Source organism: Ovis aries, chromosome 7 (assembly GCF_016772045.2).
Source record: "Ovis aries strain OAR_USU_Benz2616 breed Rambouillet chromosome 7, ARS-UI_Ramb_v3.0, whole genome shotgun sequence".
NCBI classification, from domain to species: Eukaryota; Metazoa; Chordata; class Mammalia; order Artiodactyla; family Bovidae; genus Ovis; species Ovis aries.
Window position 1 is genome coordinate 90358330 of NC_056060.1, and position 23466 is coordinate 90381795.

Here is a 23466-nt window from a genome sequence, read left to right on the forward strand (position 1 = left end):
TCCTCTGTCATCCCCTTCTCCTCCTGCCCCCAATCCCTCCCAGCATCAGAGTCTTTTCCAATGAGTCAACTCTTCACATGAGGTAAAGATGACATAAATCCATTTCCAGCCACAGGGAAGAAAGTATTAGGTTGGTGCAAAAGTAATTGTGGTTTTGGACTGTGACTATTAAATCATGATAACTAGGATAAAACACATCTTTATTAATCAAGATAGGAACCATTACAATCAACACATTTTTGCCAATGAGAAATGAATTTCTTTATTCCTATAGCATAAAAAATCCATGCATCATGATTCAATGAACTCTTGCAAAGTATTTTCTGCCACCTGCTGGTTGTGGAAGCATCTTTCCTGAAAAAAGTTGTTGAGATGCTTGCAAGAAGTGGTAGTTGGTTGCTGAGAACTCAGGTGAAGATGATGGATGAGGCAAAACTTTGTGTCCAATTTGTTCAACTTTTGACCTGCTGGTTGTGTGATGTACAGTCAGGCATTGTCTTGGAGAAGAACTGGGCCCTTTCTGTTGACCAATGCCAGCTGCAGGCATTGCAGTTTTTCGAGCATGTCATCGATTTGCTGAGCATACTTCTCAGATGTAGCGGTTTTGCTAGGATTCAGAAAGCTGTAGTGGATCAGACCAGTAGCATACTACCAAACAGTGGCCATGACCTCTTTTTGGTGCACATTTGACTTTGGGAAACGCTTTGGAACTTCTTGTCAGTCCAACCACTGAGCTGGTCATTGCTGGATGTTACATAAAATCCACTTTTCGTCGCACGTCACAATCTAATCGAGAAATGGTTCATTATTGTTGCATTCAGTTCAGTTGCTCAGTCGTGTCTGACTCTTTGTAACCCCAAGGACTGAAGCACGCCAGGCTTCCCTGTGCATTACCAACTCCCAGAGCTTGCTCAAACTCATGTCCATCAAGTTGGTGATGTCACCCAACCATCTCATCCTCTGTCATCCCCTTCTTCTCCTGCCCCAAATCCCTCCCAGCATCAGGGTCTTTTCCAATGAGTCAACTCTTCGCATGAGATGGCCAAAGTATTGGAGTTTCAGCTTCAGCATCAGTCCTTCCAATGAATATTCACGATTTATTTCCTTTAGGACTGACTGGTTGGATCTCCTTGCAGTCCAAGGGACTCTCAAGAGCCTTCTCCAACACCACAGGTCAAAAGCATCAATTCTTCGGCACTCAGCTTTCTTTATGGTCCAACTCTCACATCCATACATGACCACTGGAAAAACCATACGTTTGACTAGATGGACCTTTGTTGGCAAAGTAATGTCTCTGCTATTTAATATGCTGTCTAGGTTGGACATAGCTTTTCTTCCAAGGAGCAAAATATTGTTGCACAGAATAAGAAAAGACAACACTTCAAAATGACGATTTTGTTGATTTTTGGTCAGCTCATGAAGCACCCACTTATCAAGCTTTTTCACCTTTCCAATTTGCTTCAAATGTCAAACAACCACAGAATGGTCGACACTGAGTTCTTCAGCAGCTTCTCATGCAGTTGAAAAAGGATCAGCTTCGATGATCACTCTCAGCTGGTCACTGTCAACGTCCAATGGCCGGGCTCTGTGCTCCTCATCTTCTAGGCTCTCATCTCCTTCACAAAACTTCTTGAACCACCAGTGCACTGTATGCTCATTAGCAGTTCCTGGCCAAATGCGTTGTTGATGTTGCAAGTTGTCTCCACTGCTTTATTATCATTTTGAACTCAAATAAGAAAATCGCTCAAACTTGCTTTTTGTCTAACATCATTTCCATAGTCTAAAATACATATAAAATAAATAGCAAGAAGTCATTAGCACAGAAACACAAAGCAATAAATGTGCATTAAAATGATATATAACATAACCACATTTAAGAATGTATTCCAATATCAAAGGGCAAATTTCAACAATGCAAAAACCACAATTATTATATGTCTGTACCAAGCTAATAGAAATGATCACATAATATTAACTGATGTAGGGATACAGGGAAAGACAAGTATACAATATCACTTCTAGGTGGAATCCAATGAACTTTTTTCCAAAGAGAAACAGCTTCACAGATTAAGAATTGAAATTCACGGTTATGAAAAAAAAAAAAAATGAGTTGGGCAGGGAGGAATCAGCTGGTTCATGTAAACTTAAAACTACGATTTATAAAACAATCCACAAAGACCCACGATATAGCACAAGGAACTCTATTCAAAAAGAAAAGTGTGATATGAGCACTGGGATAGACAAATTAACCAGATGATTGAACAGAGAGTCCAGTAAACAGATGACTGCACATATGAACATTTTATTTATGACCAAGACAGGATTGTAAAGTAGTGGAAAAAGGTAGTCCTTTCAGTAAATGAGACTGAATCAACTGGATATCCATACAAAATGTATGACCTCTGCTTCACACCAGAAACAAATATCAATTTCAAGTACATAATAGATTTTAATGTGAAAGGTAAAACACTATGCTCCCAAAAGATTATATAAGGGAATATTTTCATGATTTTAAAATAAGGACCAATTCCTTAAATAGGTCAAAAAAGCACTAACCAAAAAAGATGGAAAATGAACTAAATTAAATTTTAACAAAAGACTCAAATTAAGAGTTTTAAAAAAACAACAAAAAAACCCCCCAAAGAAACAGCTGCGGAATGGGAGACAATAGATGCAAAACAGATAACTGACACAGTGCTCATGTACAAAATTAAAACCTCCCACAAATCAACAACAAAAAGATAATCAGCCCTATAAAAACAGTGGGCAAAAGAAGAACTGGCATTTCAGGAAAGAAAACAGCTAGTAGCCAAACATGAAAAGATGCTGATCACCATTAATCATGAAAATGCCAATTAGAACCATGATGAGATACTGTAAGCACCTAACACAATGGCTACTAATGAAGGACTAATATCAAGTCTTTGAGAAGCAACACAGTTTCTCATACACTGCTACCAGGAGTATGAATTAGTGAAGCCACTTTGGACATCTGTCTATCAGCATCCACTCAACTGGAAGGCACCTAGCAACTGCACTCCATGTTATATACCAACAGAAATACAAGCACATGTGCACTAAAATAGACTGGTAACAGTAGATTATTTGTAATGGCCCCAAATTTGAGATAACTCAAATATCTATCACCAAATGTTAAAATAACTGCAGTATATCCATACAATGCAATACTAAGGACCAATAAACATGAACAAACTACAAGTTCATGACATATCACCCAGACATATCACAATCGTAATCAGCAAAAGAAATCAGACACACATACACAAAAAAATGCCTACATGGTTCCATTTATATAAACAGCTAAATCATGCAAAATTAATCTATGGATTCAAAAGTCAAAATCATGGTCAGAAAAGGAAAATTATGATTGGGAGGGGAAGTAAAGAGGCTTATATGCACTGACAACGTTCTGGTTTCTAGATCTGGGTTGTGGTTTCATGAGTGTGCTTACCTTGTAAACATTCATCAAGCTATGCACTAATAAGTGCACTTTCCTACAAGAACATTATCCCTCCAAACTTTTTAAACTAAAAATGAGAGAAATTAAGTTGATATCTTTGAAAACAGAGCATATCCATCTCTTAGCATATGTGGCCAATAAATTCAAACTCCAAAATAAGTTCAGCATATTATGTAAGAACCTGTATACATAGTAACATCTGGAGAAAAATTACAACTGCAGAAAATTTATTTGCTTTTATTAGGAACCTCTTAATTTTAATAAAACAAGAAAAGAAAATTTTGCCACTACTCTCAAAGTCTTTGTGGTAAATGAAAGCATGAATACACAGTGCTCCTGAAATGCTAAGTTTGCAGCTGAACAGTTTAGTGACCACTTCAACTGATAACTTTTTCTCCAGAAAAAAGAAAAAAAAAACAACTTGATGATGCAAAGAAATGGACACCGTATATACTTCATTTTTAATCTTAATTCCAGCAAGAATAGTGATTTCACAAAAAGAAATCACTGAATAATGAGAGTCAACAATCTGAGTTTGAAATAAAATTCAAGATTAGGGCTCTTTTTTTTTTTCAGTCAGCACCATGTCAAACAAAAAACAGAGCAAGATGGCCTTTGGAATAGTGGTGATCCCATGCTTCTGTGAGATGACTTAAAAATACTTAACAGAGTGCTACAGAGTCACTACTAAAAAAGTCTGTATTTCTCAAATATCATTTAATAAAAGCACAATATCACTGAGTCAATAAAGTTTAAAATATCTTTAAAATATTCATAACCAAACTCTAAAAATTAATTCTATCTCTAACATAATACCACTATAAATATTTCAAGCCTCAATGCCTAAAATTCATGAATATTTTAGACAAAATGGTATATAGTACACAAAAAGTTAAACTTTATTACACTGATTGTAATTAGGAGCAACTCAATTACCCTAGCACCTGGGTATGAAATAAAACTTTGTATGAACAAGGAGATCTCACCACATCTTGTTTTTGGGCTTCATTAAGTTTTTCAGTCAGTTCTTCCAAAGCCCTTCTTGTTGCAGCATCTGACCTAGGCAAACAAACAAACAAGAAAAAATTTAAATCGGCTATTTGAGAAAATATATGTAATGCATGATACTTACAAGATCACAATATGTTATTACATAATACTCTGCGGCAGTGGGTCTCAGAGATTAGCAAACATATGAAACACCTGGAGGATGTGTTACACAGAATCTGTCAGGAGATCTGCATTGGAGCCCAAGAAGGCATTGCTACAGATTCCTAGGTGATGCTGACACTGCCTGTCTGGGGACTACATTTTGAGAAATAATGCTATACTACATCATCACCTTCACTAAAAAAAGAAAAAAAAAGGCTATAATCCTCAATTTAAGAAGAATGAAAGAGGTAAGGAGGACAAAACTTATCTCACATCCTCTAAAGCAATTCATCATCAAATTACATCTGAGATTACTGTACAAACTCCGTCCTCACTGATTTATCTCCCATTACCTTTTTCCCATCAAACTAATAACACACATGACAAATAATCGAATAGTACAGGAAACTTACAAAGAAAAGCAGAGCCCTTTCTCTCTCACATTTATCTGGTTCCAATCCCCACTGGCAGCCATGCTCGCCTAATACATTCTTAATTACTTTGCTGGTTACTGCCATCATTTTCAGCTCTAGATATTTTCAATTCTGTTTTGAAATATTTAACTCACTAACACTGCTCTCCAATTTCAGATAAATTTATTACTATTTTCAGTTCTTTTAGTCACCTGTATAACCTACTTAATATATTTATACCCATTATGAACTACTTCACTGTAGAGAATTAATACTTTCTCCTTACATTATATCATGCTCACATTTTAGTCAGCTTCCTACCGGAATCACTAACTTCCCACCGGGATCACTAACTTTCCGGCACTTTTGTTTTTTTCTGCGTTCCCATTATCTTTTGACCTTAATAACACGATTGATATTTTTCTCCCACTTATTACTGAATCATCTTTTAAGAATCTATGCCATTCTTCTTAACTACATTCATCTCAAAGGCTACTTACTTCCTGCTCTAATTCAGTGATTCATTCCTGGACCTGCTATATGGCTATCATGCTGGGAATTCCTTTCACTGAAGTCCTCAGTAAGTTTCACTATTTCTTATAACCTATATCTTCCTTTTTCTTAACTGTCATTTTATTTCACTTGCATGCCCTTAGTAATTCCTCAGAAAGAAGCTATCTTAAGTGATAGGCTTTCTTCACTGTACTCCTTTCTGGGCTTTTGTGGTTCTGCATGCTGCTGGATTTCCCATCCCTGACTAGCTCTTGCCCTCAGGCCAGCTCTTCTCTTTATATGGCTTCTGGATATTGGACCTCCTAGAACTGTCCTTGATGCTCTCCCTACAGTTTCCCTCTGGATACCATCCATTATCATAGTTTCAAATACCACTTCTATATGCTGACCACTCGTAAATTTCTCTAATGGAAAGTTCTCCTTGGAGTTCCAGAGTAAATGTCTGGCTGCATTTCTTACATTTCCACTTGGCTGTCTCACAGGTATCTGAAACCTAACATTTCCAAAGTCAAACTTTGAGTTTGACCTGAGTATGCCTCACCTACCCCTGGGCGTCCCTGGTGGCTTAGACAGTAAAGAATCGGTCTGCAATGCAGGATATCAGGTTCAATCCCTGGGTTGGAAAGATCCCCTGGAGAAGGGAATGGCAACCCACTCCAGTATTCTTGCCTGGAGAATCCCATGGACAGAGGAGCATGGTGGGCTACAGTCCCTGGAGTCTCAAAATAGTCAGACACGACTGAGCGGCTAACACTTTCACCTACCCCACCAGTCTTCCATATTTCAAAATGAGGAAAACAATAATTACCACTTCAATAAAATTGTTTTAAGAAATAAACCTAAATCAACCTGACATGAAATAAGTGTGCAATACTATTTACTGGTGGCAGTAGTAATAAGCTAACAGTAAGGTCTTTAATTATTACTAAATTTCCTGCCTTCCTTATAGAGAAGAAGAAAACTTACACAGACTACAGTTGATATTCATAGATTTAACATTTATAGCTTTGACTGTTTTTGCTATAGCAACATAAAACTGGCAGGTGGAATGATTTCATTAGCTAGAATAGGAATTAGCAAGTGAATTTGGTAAATGAATTTCAATTAACCTTTTTTTCCCTAATCATTGCTGTATACAGATTGTGACTTTTGCAATGGCATAAAATGTTCCTTGAAAACTATGGCCTCTAGATAGCCAGTGGGAATTTGCTGTATGACACAGGGAGCTCAAATCCAGTGTTCTGTGATAATCTAGATGGGTGGGATGGGGTGGGAGGTGGAAGGGAGGTTCATAAAGGGGACGTATGTTTACTTATGGCTGATTCATGTTAATCTATGGCAGAAATCAATACAATATTATAAAGCAATTATCCTCTAATAAAAAATAAATTTTAAAAGACCAAGAAAAATATGGCCTCTAAATGAAAGCCAACTATCACTACTTATGATGAAAATAAAGACAGAGAAGAAATCTTAAATTATGTGATACTTCTTGGGACAACCCAGAATCAACAAAATTGCAAAAACTGGGCAGATGTAAACAACTGGCCTTTGAAGACTTCAACTGAAAGATAAAATGTCTGATTCTACAACGGCTCAGGTAGAATTCACTGACGAATTCTACACTATGTTTGCTCCAGTGTCGGTCAGTTGGTCTTGGGCTCTCTCTCCAATGCACTGGGTTAGCCAAAAAGTTCATCTGAGTTTTTCCACAAGATACTACAGAGAAACCCAAATGAACCTTTTAGCTAACCCAATGTTTGCATATTTACCTCTTTACTAATATCTAACAACATCTCTCTCCATAATGCCAGCATTCCATTGTAATAAAACAAAATGTTTTCAAAGTATGAAATTAACTTGTCTAACACTAAGTCAGGATATATTGCAAATTCAAAGGGTTTCGAACTGTTCTATTAGTATACTTTAAAATATGAGCATAAAAACACAGTATTTTTTTTGTAAACTCGTGTAAACATGTCAACTAGAGAACCTGTTTTATTCTAACAATTAATTCCTCAACAAAAATCATTTTCAGCTTTTACCGGCTTCTTCTGGCAAGTTCCCGGTTGAAATCATCTCCAAGGCGAACTTGTTCACTGCTGAGGTCTCGGAGGGACTGATGAAAAGCATGAAACTAAAAACAGCAAAACAAAGTTATCCATTTAGGATTCTGCTGAATTCTTCCATGAAGATTCATTGAAAGTAAGAGAGGAGAACTTCCTCTTTCCAATAGTACACAAATTTGTATAATGTTATCAAGACATAATAGAACAAATGTCTATTCTAAAAGATATAAAATATTCTTTCCCAAAGAAAAGTGTTTAAAACCATATGTAACATTAACCATTACATGCTCTATAATGCAATATTTCACTCGTGACAGACACTCTAGAAAAGTGGTTCACAAACTTCTTCTGTAAACAGAACAGCAGCAAATATTTCAGGCTCTCAGGCTACATGGCGTCTGTCACAATGACTCATCTCTGCCATCACAGAACAACAGTAGCCATTAAAACACATGAGCGTGACTGTGCCACAGTGAAGTTTTATTCAACCAGACCATGTGCCTCAGTGTGCCAACCCATGTTGCCAAGAAACCCTTGCCCACATGCACCAGGAACCACGGACAAGAATGTGCAGAGCAGCACTGTTCATGATGGAAACACTGAAGACAAAAGTCCATTAAGAATGGAATGGAGACAAACTGCAATATAGTCCTCCAGGGGAGTATCACACAGCACTGAAAATGAAAGATCGAAGCTAGCTACACTTTGAAACAAACATCAAGTGAAAAAGGCACGTTAGCAAATATGTACTGCATTATTCCACCTATATAAAGCTTAATGCAGGCAATACTAAGTAAGATACAAGTAGTAAAAATGGTATTTTTAAAAAATCAAGAGAATGATTAATACAGAAAGCAAAATAATTGATAGCCTTTGGGGAAGTGAGGAGTGTTAAGAGGTTTCGGGTATACTATAAATCCTCTATTTCTTGGTCTGGGTGGTGGTTACATGGATTTTTCATATTATTGTACTTTTAATGGTAAATAGGTATGCTATACACATACGTGTAGGCTATACTTTATAACAAAAAAGTAAGCTATGCAGACTTGCAGAAATACCAAATTGATTCTTTCAACAAACGTAAACTGAGCAGATGAGTGCCAGCAACTGTGCTGGGAACAAATGGCTCTGAATTTATATAAGAGACAGACATGTAAACAGAAGCACAAACGTGGCACTGGGGCACTAGGAAAGTACAAGTCACGTGGAGCTACAGGTCGTCTAAGACGCGGACTGAAACAAGGCAGAACTAGTGAAAGGAGCAGAGCTAACACAGCAGATGAGCAACAGGCCGTTCACTGAGGTTTTGCCATCAGGATTTTCCAGTTTTGCAAAGCAGAATCCGAGGACCCATCTTTGACCCCTCCTTTACACTCATTTCCACCCTTCCCAAATGGTCATCTGATCTTCAGGATCTTTCATTTTATCCACCAAATAGTTTTTAAATCTACCGCCCTCTTTCCAGCTCCATCTACTTTCATCCAAGTGACCATCAGCTCACACCCAGAACACAGCAGCATCCTTCCTACTGGTTGGTCCACACTGACTTCATTTTCTAGACTAGAACCAGGGTGATTTTCTCAGTTATTGTCACCCCCTTACATGGTTGTGCACAGTATCAGTTTCACACTTCTTGAGCCACATGGCCTTCTGTAAATTACGTATAGCTGCTCTCTTCCCTCCTGCCAAGCTATCTGTTGTACCTCAAATGACTCTTAATCAACTTTCAAATCTCAGCTTAGTCAGCCTTTCTTTGGGAAGGCTTTCCTGACTGGAGTAGGTCCCTCTACAGAACATACCCACAGCCCTAGGCTTTTTTTTGTTATAGCATTCATCTCAGATCATAATTTTGGGGGTATTTACATACTTTTTGACTAGTATCTAGCTCCCCCTCTAAATTGTAAGCTTCATGAAAAGGCAAGGTTTTTTGCTCATCACTGTTTCCAAGTACAAGCACTGTACCAGGACAGAAGCACTAAGTAAATAAAATGAAAGAGTGAGTAATGTTAGGATATTGTTCTCTGCTCTAGGTTTAATCACATAATCAACATTACTAGTCAGTTGCAACTACCAAAAAATAATAGTCAAGGAAGTTTCTACAAGGTGTCTTCTAAAGGACTTAGTCCTTTTATCTTTTTATCTTATGCTATAATAAGCACAAAATACAAACAAGTATCCTAACAAACTGTGAGCTCTCAAACTGCCAAAACAAAGATGTCCAAGTCAGCAATATCTCCTCAGCTCAGTTCAGTCGCTCAGTCGTGTCCAACTCTTGCGATCCCATGAATCACAGCACACCAGGCCTCCCTGTCCATCACCAACTCCCGGAGTTCACTCAAACTCATGTCCATCAAGTCAGTGATGCCATCCAGCCATCTCATCCTCTGTCGTCCCCTTCTCCTCCTGCCACAATCCCTCCCAGCATCAGGGTCTTTTCCAATGAGTCAACTCTTCACATGAGGTGGCCAAAGTACTGGAGTTTCAGCTTCAGCATCAGCTCTTCCAATGGACACCCAGGACTGATCTCCTTTAGGATGGACTGGTTGGATCTCCTTGTAGTCCAAGGGACTCTCAAGAGTCTTCTCCAACAACACAATTCAAAAGCATCACTTCTTCGGCACTCAGCTTTCTTCACAGTCCAACTCTGACATCCATACATGACCACTGGAAAAACCATAGCCTTGACTAGACAGACCTTAGTTGGCAAAGTAATGTCTCTGCTTTTGAATATGCTATCTAGGTTGGTCATAACTTTTCTTCCAAGGAGTAAGCGTCTTTTAATTTCATGGCTGCAATCACCATCTACAGTGATTTTGGAGCCCCCAAAAATAAAGTCTGATGCTGTTTCCCCATCTATTTCCCATGAAGTGATGGGACCAGATGCCATGATCTTAGTTTTCTGAATGTTGAGCTTTAAGCCAACTTTTTCACTCTCCTCTTTCACTTTCAAGAGGCTTTTGAGTTCCTCTTCACTTTCTGCCATAAGGGTGGTGTCATCTGCATATCTGAGGTTATTGACATTTCTCCCAGCAATCTCGATTCCAGCTTGTGCTTCTTCCAGCCCAGTGTTTCGCATGATGTACTCTGCATATAAGTTAAATAAGCAGGGTGACAATATATAGCCTTGACGTACTCCTTTTCCTGTTTGGAACCAGTCTGTTTCTCCTATCCATTATTAATTTAGCAACCCAAAGCAACAACAACAAAAACTTTCAGATCTTGCAGAGAAGTTTAAAGCAAAAAAGTATATCCAGAGAACTAATACTTTCAAAATCTTTCATGAATACATGGAAAAAGTATAGAATTTCTGCTTCACAGAAAGTGGCTCCATCAATGATTCAACAATAAGAAAAAAATTATGGAAAATATCAATAGGTTAAACACATAAAGACTAATTTGCTCATAGTAAACTAAACTTAGCAAATTACAAATTAGCTGACATAGCAGAGCTTCCAGAACAGTGAGCCACCAGAGCAAGGGAACAAAACAAAATATAATCCTCCATAACAAAGTTCAAAATAAATGTATGATGGTAATCAACAGACTGAAAATAAAAGTTTACTTCATTAAAAAAATCAGTACAAAGTTAATGATGATCAAACAGTTAAAACACAGCCACAAAATTCAAGTGTTAGTCATTTAAACAGAAATAGGAAGAACACAGACTATAGAATGGGAACAAAGTACCTGGCCCACGTCATCAGTCTCCGGAACAAATCGGACACCAGTTTTGGACCTACTTCGTTTAATACCCTGTTGATCCCCATAGTCCTTGAGAGGTGAGGTAGGTGGAAAACGGTAGCTGTCTTTACAGAAGAAAGAAAAGAGAAAAGGATTAAAAAATAAGAAGCAACAATCTAAACTTTCACTCAGGAAGTACATAACACACATGGATATACACATGTGCCCTTAACACACACTATTTCCCACAGACAATCACAAACAAATTTTATGGCCATAAAATTCCACAAAATTGGCACTTATGTTGCTCTTAAAGCAGATAAAATGAACAACTGAAGTGATCTGAAAATAGAACATATCAAAAATTCTAACTGGCTTTAATTTTCAAGGAAGCAATAGAATATTTTCTCTTACATAAAAATAGTAAGATGCTATAAAAATAACTTCTATGATTCCCCAAACTAATACTAATAAAACAGAAATTTTCAAACAACAAATTATCTAAAATCTGAATGGTATTTAAAAATCAGTATAAATGAACTAAACTACATAAAGAAATAGCCAACTGTCATTTTTAGTCATTATCATGACCAATAGCAATATTAACAGTGCAAGCTACTAAGGTTCACTCTAATTGCCTCTCTTCACTGCAAACTTTTACAGGTCTTCGCTATTCAAACATGAACCTCGGTGCTGTGGGAAAGGATGTGTGTGCTCAGTCGCTCAGCTGTCTCTGACACCTTGTGACCCCAGGGACTGTAACCCACCAGGCTCCTCTGTCCATGGGATTTTCCAGGCAAGAATACTAGAGTGGGTTGCCACTTATAGCAAAGTATAGGTAAGGTTAATTATAGGCAAACTAAGCGTTATCACCTTTTGTGCAGCCACTGAAATCTAGCTGCACAGAAAGGATAAAACTCCCCTGTTCTTAACAACTATCACAGGGTATTTCATAATGAGACATTTGAAGAACTATGAACCTAAGATAAGACTTCTAATCCAGAAAGTACACCACATAGCAAATCCTATTTTTGTTTGTTTTGACTGGAGGCAGACAATTAAATCAAAGTTTTGTCAGGTAAAGCTTTACATGGTCTACAGAGCCTGAGAAGAACCAAAGTAACAGACTCAGAATATCAAAGTCCCATTGAACATGTTTCAAAATATTCACTGTAAAACTGTATCTTCTAGCACCTTATTTGAAGGATTTTAAGTATGTGTTACATTTGTCTAAATACTACATGTCCTCAATATGTACTTCAGGAACATTTTTAAGACAAAGAAAAGAAAGAAAAGGTTTTCAGAATCTGAAACATTTACCTGTCACAGTGCCACCATCGAGGTCACTTGTACTCAGACTTGTAACAGAAATACTTCTCCCTCCTGAGTTTCTCAACAACCGTTGACTCCGCAGTTGGCCTATTGATTGTTCCAAGCTTTCTTTTAACTAAATTAAAAAATATAACGAAGGGAGATTTATTCTTCTTAAACAACTTCCAAATACAAATACCCTACAGTTTTTCCAGTGGTCATGTATGAATGTGAGAGTTGGACTGTGAAGAAAGCTGAGCACCAAAGAATTGATGCTTTTGAACTGTGGTGTTGGAGAAGACTCTTGAGAGTCCCTTGGACTGCAAGGAGATCCAACCAGTCCATTCTAAAGGAGATCAGCCCTGGGTGTTCTCAGGAAGGAATGATGCTAAAGCTGAAACTCCAGTACTTTGGCCACCTCATGCGAAGAGTTGACTCATCTGAAAAGACTCTGATGCTGGGAGGGATTGGGGGCAGGAAGAGAAGGGGACAACAGAGGATGAGATGGCTGGATGGCATCACCAACTCGATGGACATGAGTCTGAGTGAACTCCGGGAGATGGTGATGGACAGGGAGGCCTGGTGTGCTGTGATTCATGGGGTCTCAAAGAGTTGGACACGACTGAGCAACTGAACAGATTTTTTAAGCTATTTCTGAACTATTGGTGTTCCTAAAGAGAATTTTTATCACAGAAAATTCTGAACTAAGTTATGTCAATAGAAATATAAAAACAGTAAACATAAATATTTTAAGAGCCAACTCTAATGTGGTTTTAAATACCATCTGTCCCTACCTATTCCGTCTTTGTATTACCAGAATACAAAAGACATGTCTACTATCCAAGGGTTTACAAAATGAGATGGATGTTCCACCCATGCTTAGAAACATAAAAAGGCCAACACATCTGAAAAAGAAAGAAAAAGTTTTCCTCCGTTCTAAACATCCCCTTGGAAGCCCCAGATCTGTAACAAACAGGAAAATGAACAGTTGTCAGAGTGACTGCCGTTATGAAAAAATGTGCACTGCCCAACTCTGCATTAGAACATCTCTTTCACTCATTCAAAGACTTCAAATCCCAGAAAACACAGTCAGATGTTAGACTATTAGTACAAACTAGGATCACAATTGTCCAAATGCTCTCTTCAGACCAGCAGAGAGTTAGCCAGCAGGGAAAATAAGATGGCATCTTTTTAGACCTAAAGAGCTACGACAAATAAAAACACACTTAATACTGAGAATAACATCCAGAGCTGTACAGAGCTATCGACCTAAAAAGAGGATTCAACTAAAATCTGAAGGAAAAAGAGTAAACCTAAGGAAGATCCACATCCCATGACTTGCTGAGAAACTTCTGGTCTAGGCATTTTAGCCAAGTGTGAATAAAAAAATAATATTAATAAAAATAACGTATGGATCCAGAAAACAAGTCATCTATAACTCTTTAAAGAGAATGTTAAAACAAGTGATGGAAAAGAGAGGGCTTCCTAAATCCAGCCAAAATTAAAGGTAGAATATCACTTATGGAGGGATAAGTTGGTTTCCTTGAGAAACTGTGCAGAAAGAAAGTAGCTTCAGCTGAAGAAGGAGCACAGCTGAAACAAATGAGTCACAAATGAGCAAATCCTTTTCCATTTTGGTTGCTCGGGTATAGCTCTTCTGGAGAATCAAGGTTGAAATAGTCTGGATTAAAAGGAACAGTGCTAGATTTCATGACTGTATTTGTATTGCCACTCTCATCTCTGGGGAAAAAAAAAAAAGATAAAGCTAGTATTTCCATACCCTCTGTTCCCTGCTTCTCTACATTGGGGTATGTACAATTCCGTTCTGCCTGAACATTCACCAGTTAAGGGCCCAGATTATCAATCCAGGGAAATATACTGATAAAGCCTGGGAGAACTAAAGTCTACCTGGAGAGTAATTAACACACACATAAAATGAAACTAAGTTTAACATACAGGTAGACGAGAGGTCTTACAGAGAGAACTTAAAATAGCAAATCAGTAATCCATACAAGACTAAAATTGTACAATGTTAAAATTTAAAACTTCAAATCCAAATTACAACATGAAAAAAGGAACTGAAAAGGTAAAATGTCTTTAGATAACACAAATTAGTGACAGAATGAGTTCTACCAAGGTTTCCTGTGTTTATTATTTGCCTCTTTACAAGCTAAGCCTGATGTCAGTATCCTCTTTTCATAGCTTATTTTTTTTAATTGAAGTAAAGTTGATTATATTTTTGGAAGTAGAGTCAGCTGACATTTCTAGTCACTGCATCTTTTGGAAGGTAAGCTCCTTTTATAGCTCTGGCTATCTTTAAGATTTTTCTCTTTAAGTGTCAATAGTTTTACAATGATATGATTAGGTGTAGTCTTATTTGTAGTTATTCCACTTCTGACTCAGAGATAATGGAATCTGTAATCTGATCTCTTTCATGTGTTGAAAGTCTTCAGTCACGTCTCCTCATTTCTTCTGCCCCTTTCTTTCCGGCCCCCTTCCCTTCTCCTCTTCCTCTCCAACCAGCTGCACTCAAGTGATACCGTTTTACCAAATCCCATGGGTCATCCATGCTCTCCTCTCCTCCTTTCATTCCCCCATTTTTCTTTTTGAATATATTTTGCTGGTCTATCTCTCAATTTATTAATTCTCTCTTCAACTGTATACAAGCCACTACTTACTCCATCTGTTGATGTTTTCTTTTTCCTAATTTACTTGTTCGCTTATTTTAGTTATATTTTTCAATCTCCATTAATTTTCTCCTGGTTACACCAAGTCTTAGTTGGGTACACGGGATCTCTGATCTTCACTGCAGCATGCAGGATCTCCAGGTGAGGCATGAGGGACCTTTAGTCGCAGCACGTGGGACCTAGTCCTCTGACCAGGGACTGAACCCAGGCCCTGTGCATCGAGAATATAGAGTCTTAGCCACTTACTATCAGGGAAATCCTTGTGATTTTCATTTGATTTTTTTGTCTTTTAGAGTTTTCAATTCTATGTCAACATTTTCAGTCTTAATTTCTTGTACAGGTTAATCATAGTTATTTTATCGTTTGTTACAGGTCCTCTTTTTCCCTTGGTTTTCAGTCACCTCTTGCACTTTCTTATGCCTGAGTATTTTTTAATCATGTGACAGACATAAGAAAAACTGGAGTTAATTTAAAGCTCTGGATTGATGACATCTTCTCTCAGAAGGGATTTGATTCTGCTTCTATCAGAGAGTGAGCCTAGGTCACCAGGAAACCCAAAGCGCCTTAATTTGTTAGAACTGAGATGGTCAAAGAATTGATGCTTTTGAACTGTGGTGTTGGAGAAGACTCTTGAGAGTCCCTTGGACTGTAAGGAGATCCAACCAGTCCAGCCTAAAGGAGATCAGTCCTGGGTGTACACTGGAAGGACTGATGTTGAAGCTGAAACTCCAATACTTTGACCACCTGATGCCAAGAGCTGACTCATTTGAAAAGACCCTGATGCTGGGAAAAATTGAGGGCAGGAGAAGGGGACGACAGAGGATGAGAAGGTTGGATGGCATCACCAACTCAATGGACATGGGTTTGGGTGGACTCTGGGAGTTGGTGATGGACAGGGAGGCCTGGTGTGCTGCGGTTCATGGGGTTGCAACGAGTCGGACACGACTGAGCAACTGAACTGAACTGAGATGGTTCAAAGCTGGGCTTCCGTCCCCATCAACACTGTCAATTATTTTCATTTTATCACTGCTCTTATTTTCAGTTCACCATTTTCCTAGGTTATCGCCCTCTGGGGTCTCACTCAAAAGCTGGAGGGTTCCTGAATTACAATTCTGGTCCCTCCAGCCTCTTTAGGTCTACTGATAGCTCTAATCCTATCCACTTCTAAGCCACCTCGTTTCAGATCAGCTACTGCCTTAACAGAGGAGGAGTCCCAAATGCAGGACTCTTCCTTCCAGATTTCAATTTTTGCCAGATCTTGACAATTATATTCCCCACTATGTTGGTACTTTACTAATAGTTTAGTAAAATTTTTTACACTTTTTCATCTTTTCAGTTGTTCTGCATGGGAGAGTTGATCTAAAATAACCTTATCAACAAATGCCAGAAGCAGAATTTGCCAGCATCCTTTTTACGCTGTGCTGTGCTCAGTCCCTTCAGTCATGTCCAACTCTTTGCAACCCTATGGACCGCAGACCACCAGGCTCCTCTGTCCACGAGATTCTCCAGGAAAAAATACTAGAGTGGGCTGCCATGCCATTCTCCAGGGGATCTTCCCGACCCAGGAATCCAACCTATGTCTCTTGTATCTACTGCTTCGCAGGCAGATTCTTTATCCACTGAGCCACCTGGGAAACCCATTATGTGGGTTTATTTGCAAACAAATCCTGACCTGTAACTAAAAGCTGATTAAGAAGATGAATTTACACACACACAAACACACACACAATCCCTCCTAACAACAAAAACTCACCATGGAACATATGGGAAAATATTGCAGAACAAGAGAAAGGATACATTACTCCCAAAATCTAACAGATGTTGTAACGTTGATCATTTCAGAAATAAGATAAAAAGTTAAGACAAACTATTTGGCAATCTCATTTTAAAACTCAATAGATATGCCATATACCATTGAACAGATGAACTAGCTAATATATAAAGATCAAAAAATGAACTGTAAAAGGAAAAGAGGTTAAAGATTTTTTTTAATCACTCCTGCAAACATCACAGCAAAAACAAGTCCTCCACCTAAGACACAAACTAAATGTAACAAAATTTAAAACTACACTTAAAGTAGCAATAAAACAACAGACACCACACAAAATCTACTCATGATGTACAAAACCAATTTGCTAACTCCTGGAATAAAAAACAAAAGACAAAAAGATATAAAATATCTTTTAAATTCCTTAGAATTATAACTTCTAATTATGTGCAAAAGCAGATCAAACTCAAAATTACATAAAAACAAAACACTAAAAAAATTCTATTTAACATTAATTTACTATGCTGGATGATGCTATTTTGCAGAAACTAAATCAGTGTTCCACACAGACTACTGTACTGACCGCAATGGTCCAAATTCTAAGAGTTTATCTTGGAAACCTCACCACATACCAATGTTGATTCATTTCCCCCATTGCAGAACTGGCATCATAGAACATGACATTTTTTCACTTTAACTTGACATAAATACACTATTTACATATTAGGTCTATTCTTTCATCTCCATTCATTTGAAATCAGGTGAAAACAATTGAAGCAAGACGGAGGGGTCATGGTGGAGAGTTCCGACAAAATGTGGTCCACTGGAGAAAGGAATGGCAAAACACTTCAGTATTCTTGCCTTGAGAACCCCATGAACAGTATGAAAAGGCAAAAAGATAGGACACTGAAAGAGGAACTCCCCAGGTCAGTAGGTGCCCAATATGCTACTGGAAATCAGTGGAGAAATAACTCCAGAAAGAATGAAGAGATGGAGCCAAAGCAAAAACAATACCCAGTTGTGGATGTGACTGGTGATAGAAGCAAGGTTCGATGCTATAAAGAGCAATATTGCATACGAACATGGAATGTTAGGTCCATGAATTAAAGCAAAGTGGAAGTGATCAAACAGGAGATGGCAAGAGTGAACATTGACATTTTAGGAATCAGTGAACTGAAATGGACTGGAATGGGTGAATTTAACTCAGATGACCATTATATCTACTATTGTGGGCAGGAATCCCTTAGAAGATACGGAGTAGCTATCACAGTCAACAAGAGAGTCCAAAATGCAGTATTTGGATGTAATCTCAAAAATGAAAGAATGATCTCTGTTCATTCTCAAGGTAAACCACTCAACACCACAGTTATCCAAGTCTATGCCCCAACCAGTAATGCTGAAGAAGCTAAAGTTGAGCGGTTCTATGAAGACCTACAAGACCTTCTAGAAATAATAACCAAAAAAGATGTCCTTTTCATATAGGGGACTGGAATGCAAAAGTAGGAAGTCAAGAGATATCTGCAGTAACAGGCAAGTTTGGCCCTGGAGTACAGAATGAAGCAGGGCAAAGGCTAAAGAGTTCTGCCAAGAGAACGCACTGGTCACAGCAAACACCCTCTTCCAACAACACAAGAGATGACTAACACATGGACATCACCAGATGGTCAATACCAATATCAGATTGATTATATTCCTTGCAGCCAAAGATGGAGAACCTCTATACAGTCAGGAAGAACAACTGGGAGCCGACTATGGCTCAGATCATGAATGCTTTATTGCCAAATTCAGACTTAAATTGAAGAAAGTAGGGAAAACCATTAGAACATTCAGATATGACCTAAATCAAATCCCTTACAATTACACAGTGCAAGTGACAAATATACTCAAGGGATTATGTCTGATAGACAGACTGCCTGAAGAACTATGGATGGAGGTTCATAACACTATACAGGAGTCAGGGATCAAGACCATCCCCAAGAAAAAGAAATGCAAAAAGGCAAAATGGTTGTCTCAGGAGGCCTTACAAATAGCTGAGAAAAGAAGAGAAGCTAAAGGCAAAGAAGAAAAGGAAAGATATACCCATTTGAATGCAGAGTTCCAAAGAGTAGCAAGGAGAGATAAGAAAGCCTTCCTCAATGATCAATGCAAAGAAATCGAGGAAAACAATAAAATGGGAAAGACTAGAAGGCACTGGCAACCCACTCCAGTACTCTTGCCTGGAAAATCCCAAGGACAAGGGAGCCCGGTGGGCTGCAGTCCATGGGGACGCTAAGAGTCGGACACGACTAAGCGACTTCCCTTTCACTTTTCACTTGCATGCATTGGAGAAGGAAATGGCAACCCACCCTCAGTGTTCTTGCCTGGAGAATCCCAGGGACGGGAGAGCCTGGTGGGCTGCCGTCTATGGGGTCGCAGAGAGTCGGACTTGACTGACGTGACTTAGCAGCAGCAGCAGCAATCTCTTCAAGAAAATTAGAGATACCAAGGGAACATTTCATGCAAAGATGGGCACAATAAAGGACAGAAACGGTATGGAACTAACAGAAGCAGGAGATATTAATAAGAGGTGGCAACAATACACAGAAGAACTATACAAAAAAGATCTTCATAACCCACATAACCACAGTGGTATGATCACTCACCTAGAGCCAGACATCCTGGAATGCAAATCAAGTGGGTCTTTGAAAGCATCACTATGAACAAAGCTAGTGGAGGTGATGGAATTCCAATTGAGCTATTTCAAATCCTATAAGATGATGCTGTGAAAGTGCTGAACTCAATATGCCAGCAAATCTGGAAAACTCAGCAGTGGCCACAGGACTGGAAAAGGTTAGTTTTCATTCCAATCCCAAAGAACAGCAATGCCAAAGAATGTTCAAACTGCCGCACAATTGCACTCATCTCACACACTAGCAAAGCAATGTTCAAAATCCTCCAAGCCAGGCTTCAACAGTGCATGAACCATGAACTTCCAGATGTTCAAGCTGGATTTTAAAAAGGCAAAGGAACCAGAGATCAAACTGCCAACATCTGATGGATCATAGAAAAAGCAAGAGAGTTCCAGAGAAACATCTATTTCTGCTTTATTGAATACACCCAAGCCTTTGACTGTATGGATCACAATAAACTATGGAAAATTCTGAAAGAGACTGGGAATATCAGACCACCTGACCTGCCTCTTGAGAAATACGTATGTAGGTCAAGAAGCAACAGTTAGAACTGGACATGGAACAACAGACTAGTTCCAAATAGGAAAAGGAGTACATCAAGGCTGTATATTGTCACCCTGCTTATTCAACGTACATGCAGAGTACATCATGAGAAACGCTGGGCTGGAGGAAGCACAAGCTGGAATCAAGATTGATGGGAGAAATAGCAATAACCTCAGATACGCAGATGACACCACCCTGATGGCAGAAAGCGAAGAAGAACTAAAGAGCCTCTTGATGAAAGTGAAAGAGGAGAGTAAAAATGTTGACTTAACACTCAACATTTAGAAAACTAAGATCATGGCATCCAGTCCCATCATTTCATGGCAAATAGATGGGGAAACAATAGAATTGTTTATCTTGGGGGGCTCCAAAATCACTCCAGATGGTGACTACAGTCATGAAATTAAAAGACACTTGCTCCTTGAAAGAAAAGTTATGACCAACCTAGACAGCATATCAAAGGTCCATCTAGTCAAAGCTATGTTTTTCCAGCAGTCATGTATAGATGTGAGAGTTGGACTATAAAGAAAGATGAGCACTGAAGAATTAATGCTTTTGAACTGTGATGTTGAAGAAGACTCTTGAGAATCCCTTGGACTAAAAGGAGATCGAACCAGTCCATCCTAAAGGAGATCAGTCCTGGGTGTTCATTGGAAGGACTGATGCTGAAGCTTAAACTCCAATACTTTGGCCTCCTGATGTGAAGAACTGACTCATTGGAAAAGACCCTGATGCTGGGAAAGACAGAAGGCAGGAGGAGAAGGGGACGACAGAGGATGAGATGGTTGGATGGCATCACCGACTCAATGGACATGATTCTGAGTAAGCTCCCAAAGCTGCTGATGGACAGGGAAGCCTGGCATGGGGTCGGAATTAGTCAGGCACAACTGAGCGACTGAACTGAACCGACCCAGTAGAAATAAAAATAAAACTCAGCCACTGGAATTGAATGGCAATACTTGTTTACAAGGTAGTTCATTCAAATTGTTAAGACATTCTTTTAAAGAAACAATTTTAAGTTGAAAAATCTCTTTCTAGTGATAGATGAAATAATTTGGGCATCAATAAAAATACTAACTACAATGGAATAAAGCTGTTCCAATATGCCTAAGTTCACAAGTTAATGATACTCAAAAAGAAAAAAAAAAAAAAAAGTCATTGGTCACCAGTAGAGAATACTAGGGAAATAACTCATCATTTTGGAAAGGAGTAAATAAATTATAAGCTTTCAGATTAACAATAAAAGAGCAAATTTTAAAAACTTTCATCAACATCTCTGAAAGGACTCTAACGTCTCTATTTGAAGGTCTAATTTGAGACAAAATATAAGTCAAGGTCAGTGAATTGAAATATATATATATATATAGCGTATATATATATAAAACTCAGAAAGACTGAGTATACTGCAAATCAAATATATGAAGAGAAATCACCTAGGCAGCAGTCACACTCCATATAAGGGGTATAATCATTAAAAACATCATGATTCAGAAGAACCAGAAGAAAGCCAGTACTTGCCTCAACTATACTACTTCTGCATCTGCTCCAGTTGACCTATTTAGCAGACTAACATTTTATATTGAGGATGAAATAACATAATGTATGTAGAATAATTAGAGCAATGCCTAGGGAAGATTGGTTTGTCCAGTAAATGGCAATTTTCATTGTGATGATTACAGATGCTGAAAATAAGAGCAAACATGGGTGAAGAAATGGGATGTTTTAATCTGAAGAAACTCTTCAGAAAAATATAATTCCCTAAAGATGACTCACTGAATTCCTCTGTACATCCACAGACTCTTAAACAGCAAAACTGTCACTATTCTCACTCTCAGCTATTTCAACTTTTGATTTTACATTGGAGTATAGTTGATTAACAATGTGGTGTTAGTTTCAGGTGTATAGCGAAGTGACTCAGTTATACATATACATGTATCCATCATTTTTCAAATTCTTTTCCCACTTAGGTTGTTAATAACATTGAGCAGAACTTCCTGTGCTATACAGTAGGTCCTTGTTGGTTAACTATTTTAAATATATTAATAGCAGTATGTACATGTCAATCCCAAACTCCCTAACTATTCCTCCCCACAACCCTTCCTACATCTTTATAACCCCACGTGTAACTCCTCCATAATATAATTCAAATTTCATTTTAGCATTATCAATTTTCATTTCTTTGCAACACTTTCACTTTTTGACCAATTCCTTTATTATTATTATGTATTTTTATAAATAGCAAGGTTTGTTACTGGAATAGAAGGGAAGTATCACAATTATACTTTCACTGTCTGCAACCAATCAGCAGACAATTTCAAAAACAGCAATTTGTTATTTACACAGCAATACGTGGCCTGAAAAGCTAGCAGCAAAGTTTCTCCTTTTTTGCAGTTACTCATCATTAATACAATGTTGTGGTAATTGAAATTTGAATTGTGTTGTTTAAGGACAGGTGTTATTTTGACCACACAGGGATGATGAAATTCATGCACATCAAAACCATGCAAGAGGACTCCCTGTCTTTACTTTTCAGAGTCCTCAAAAAGCTACTCCATGCGTTCAGTAAAGGTGTTACAGCTGTATTCAGTGCAAGGGCTACGCTAAACTTCACCTCACCTGGGACTGGGACTCTGGTTTGTTCCTTTCAGAAAAAATATATATATACTGACTTTCCAAAAGTCATTAATAACTAAACCTCTTGACCAGTCTTTGGGAAGGTAAGGTTTCCAAGCAACAGTAAACAGCTAAGAAACCAGACACCAACTCCACACACAGCATCAAAAATGCCTATGAAATAAATCGTATTAAGTAAAATTTGCCCTCAGTAAGATGAGAAAAGGCAAAGAGCCACATGCATTAACTTCCATGGTTAATTTATAGTTATTGATACTAATAAGCAGTGTATCTCACATACTTACATTCTCAACAAAATGAAGCTCATTGAATGAGAGGGGAAAAAACGATCTACCATTACTTTCTCAAAGAGGAATTTCCATAATAAAGTAGGAATAAAACAAAAATAAAATAGGAAACAGTGATTACTCACACATAAACACAATAGGTAACAAATATTCAAATAACTAGCTTACATACAAATGAAAAACACAACAAAAAAAATGTCAACAACGGCCTTGGTAAACATTCTAAATGTTGCACTTCAAGTGATGTGAAGGTCGCTC

General features: G+C 38.1%; 1 protein-coding gene across 16 annotated transcripts in view; it reads right to left on the reverse strand.

Annotated features, from left to right (window-relative positions):
- CEP128 (centrosomal protein 128) overlaps window positions 1-23466 on the reverse strand; it is a 455060-nt gene that overhangs the window by 396966 nt on the left and 34628 nt on the right. For 13 of the 16 annotated variants that reach the window (XM_042252808.2, XM_060418456.1, XM_060418450.1 and 10 more), the window contains 4 exons: window positions 12630-12756; window positions 11316-11434; window positions 7605-7696; window positions 4468-4540 (listed from right to left, as the gene is read on the reverse strand). In XM_042252808.2, coding sequence (XP_042108742.1) covers window positions 4468-4540; window positions 7605-7696; window positions 11316-11434; window positions 12630-12756 — 411 coding nt within the window. Of the gene's footprint in view, window positions 1-4467; window positions 4541-7604; window positions 7697-11315; window positions 11435-12629; window positions 12757-23466 lie in introns of those variants that run through there. The other 3 variants (XM_060418461.1, XM_060418459.1, XM_060418458.1) reach the window with 1 other exon arrangement.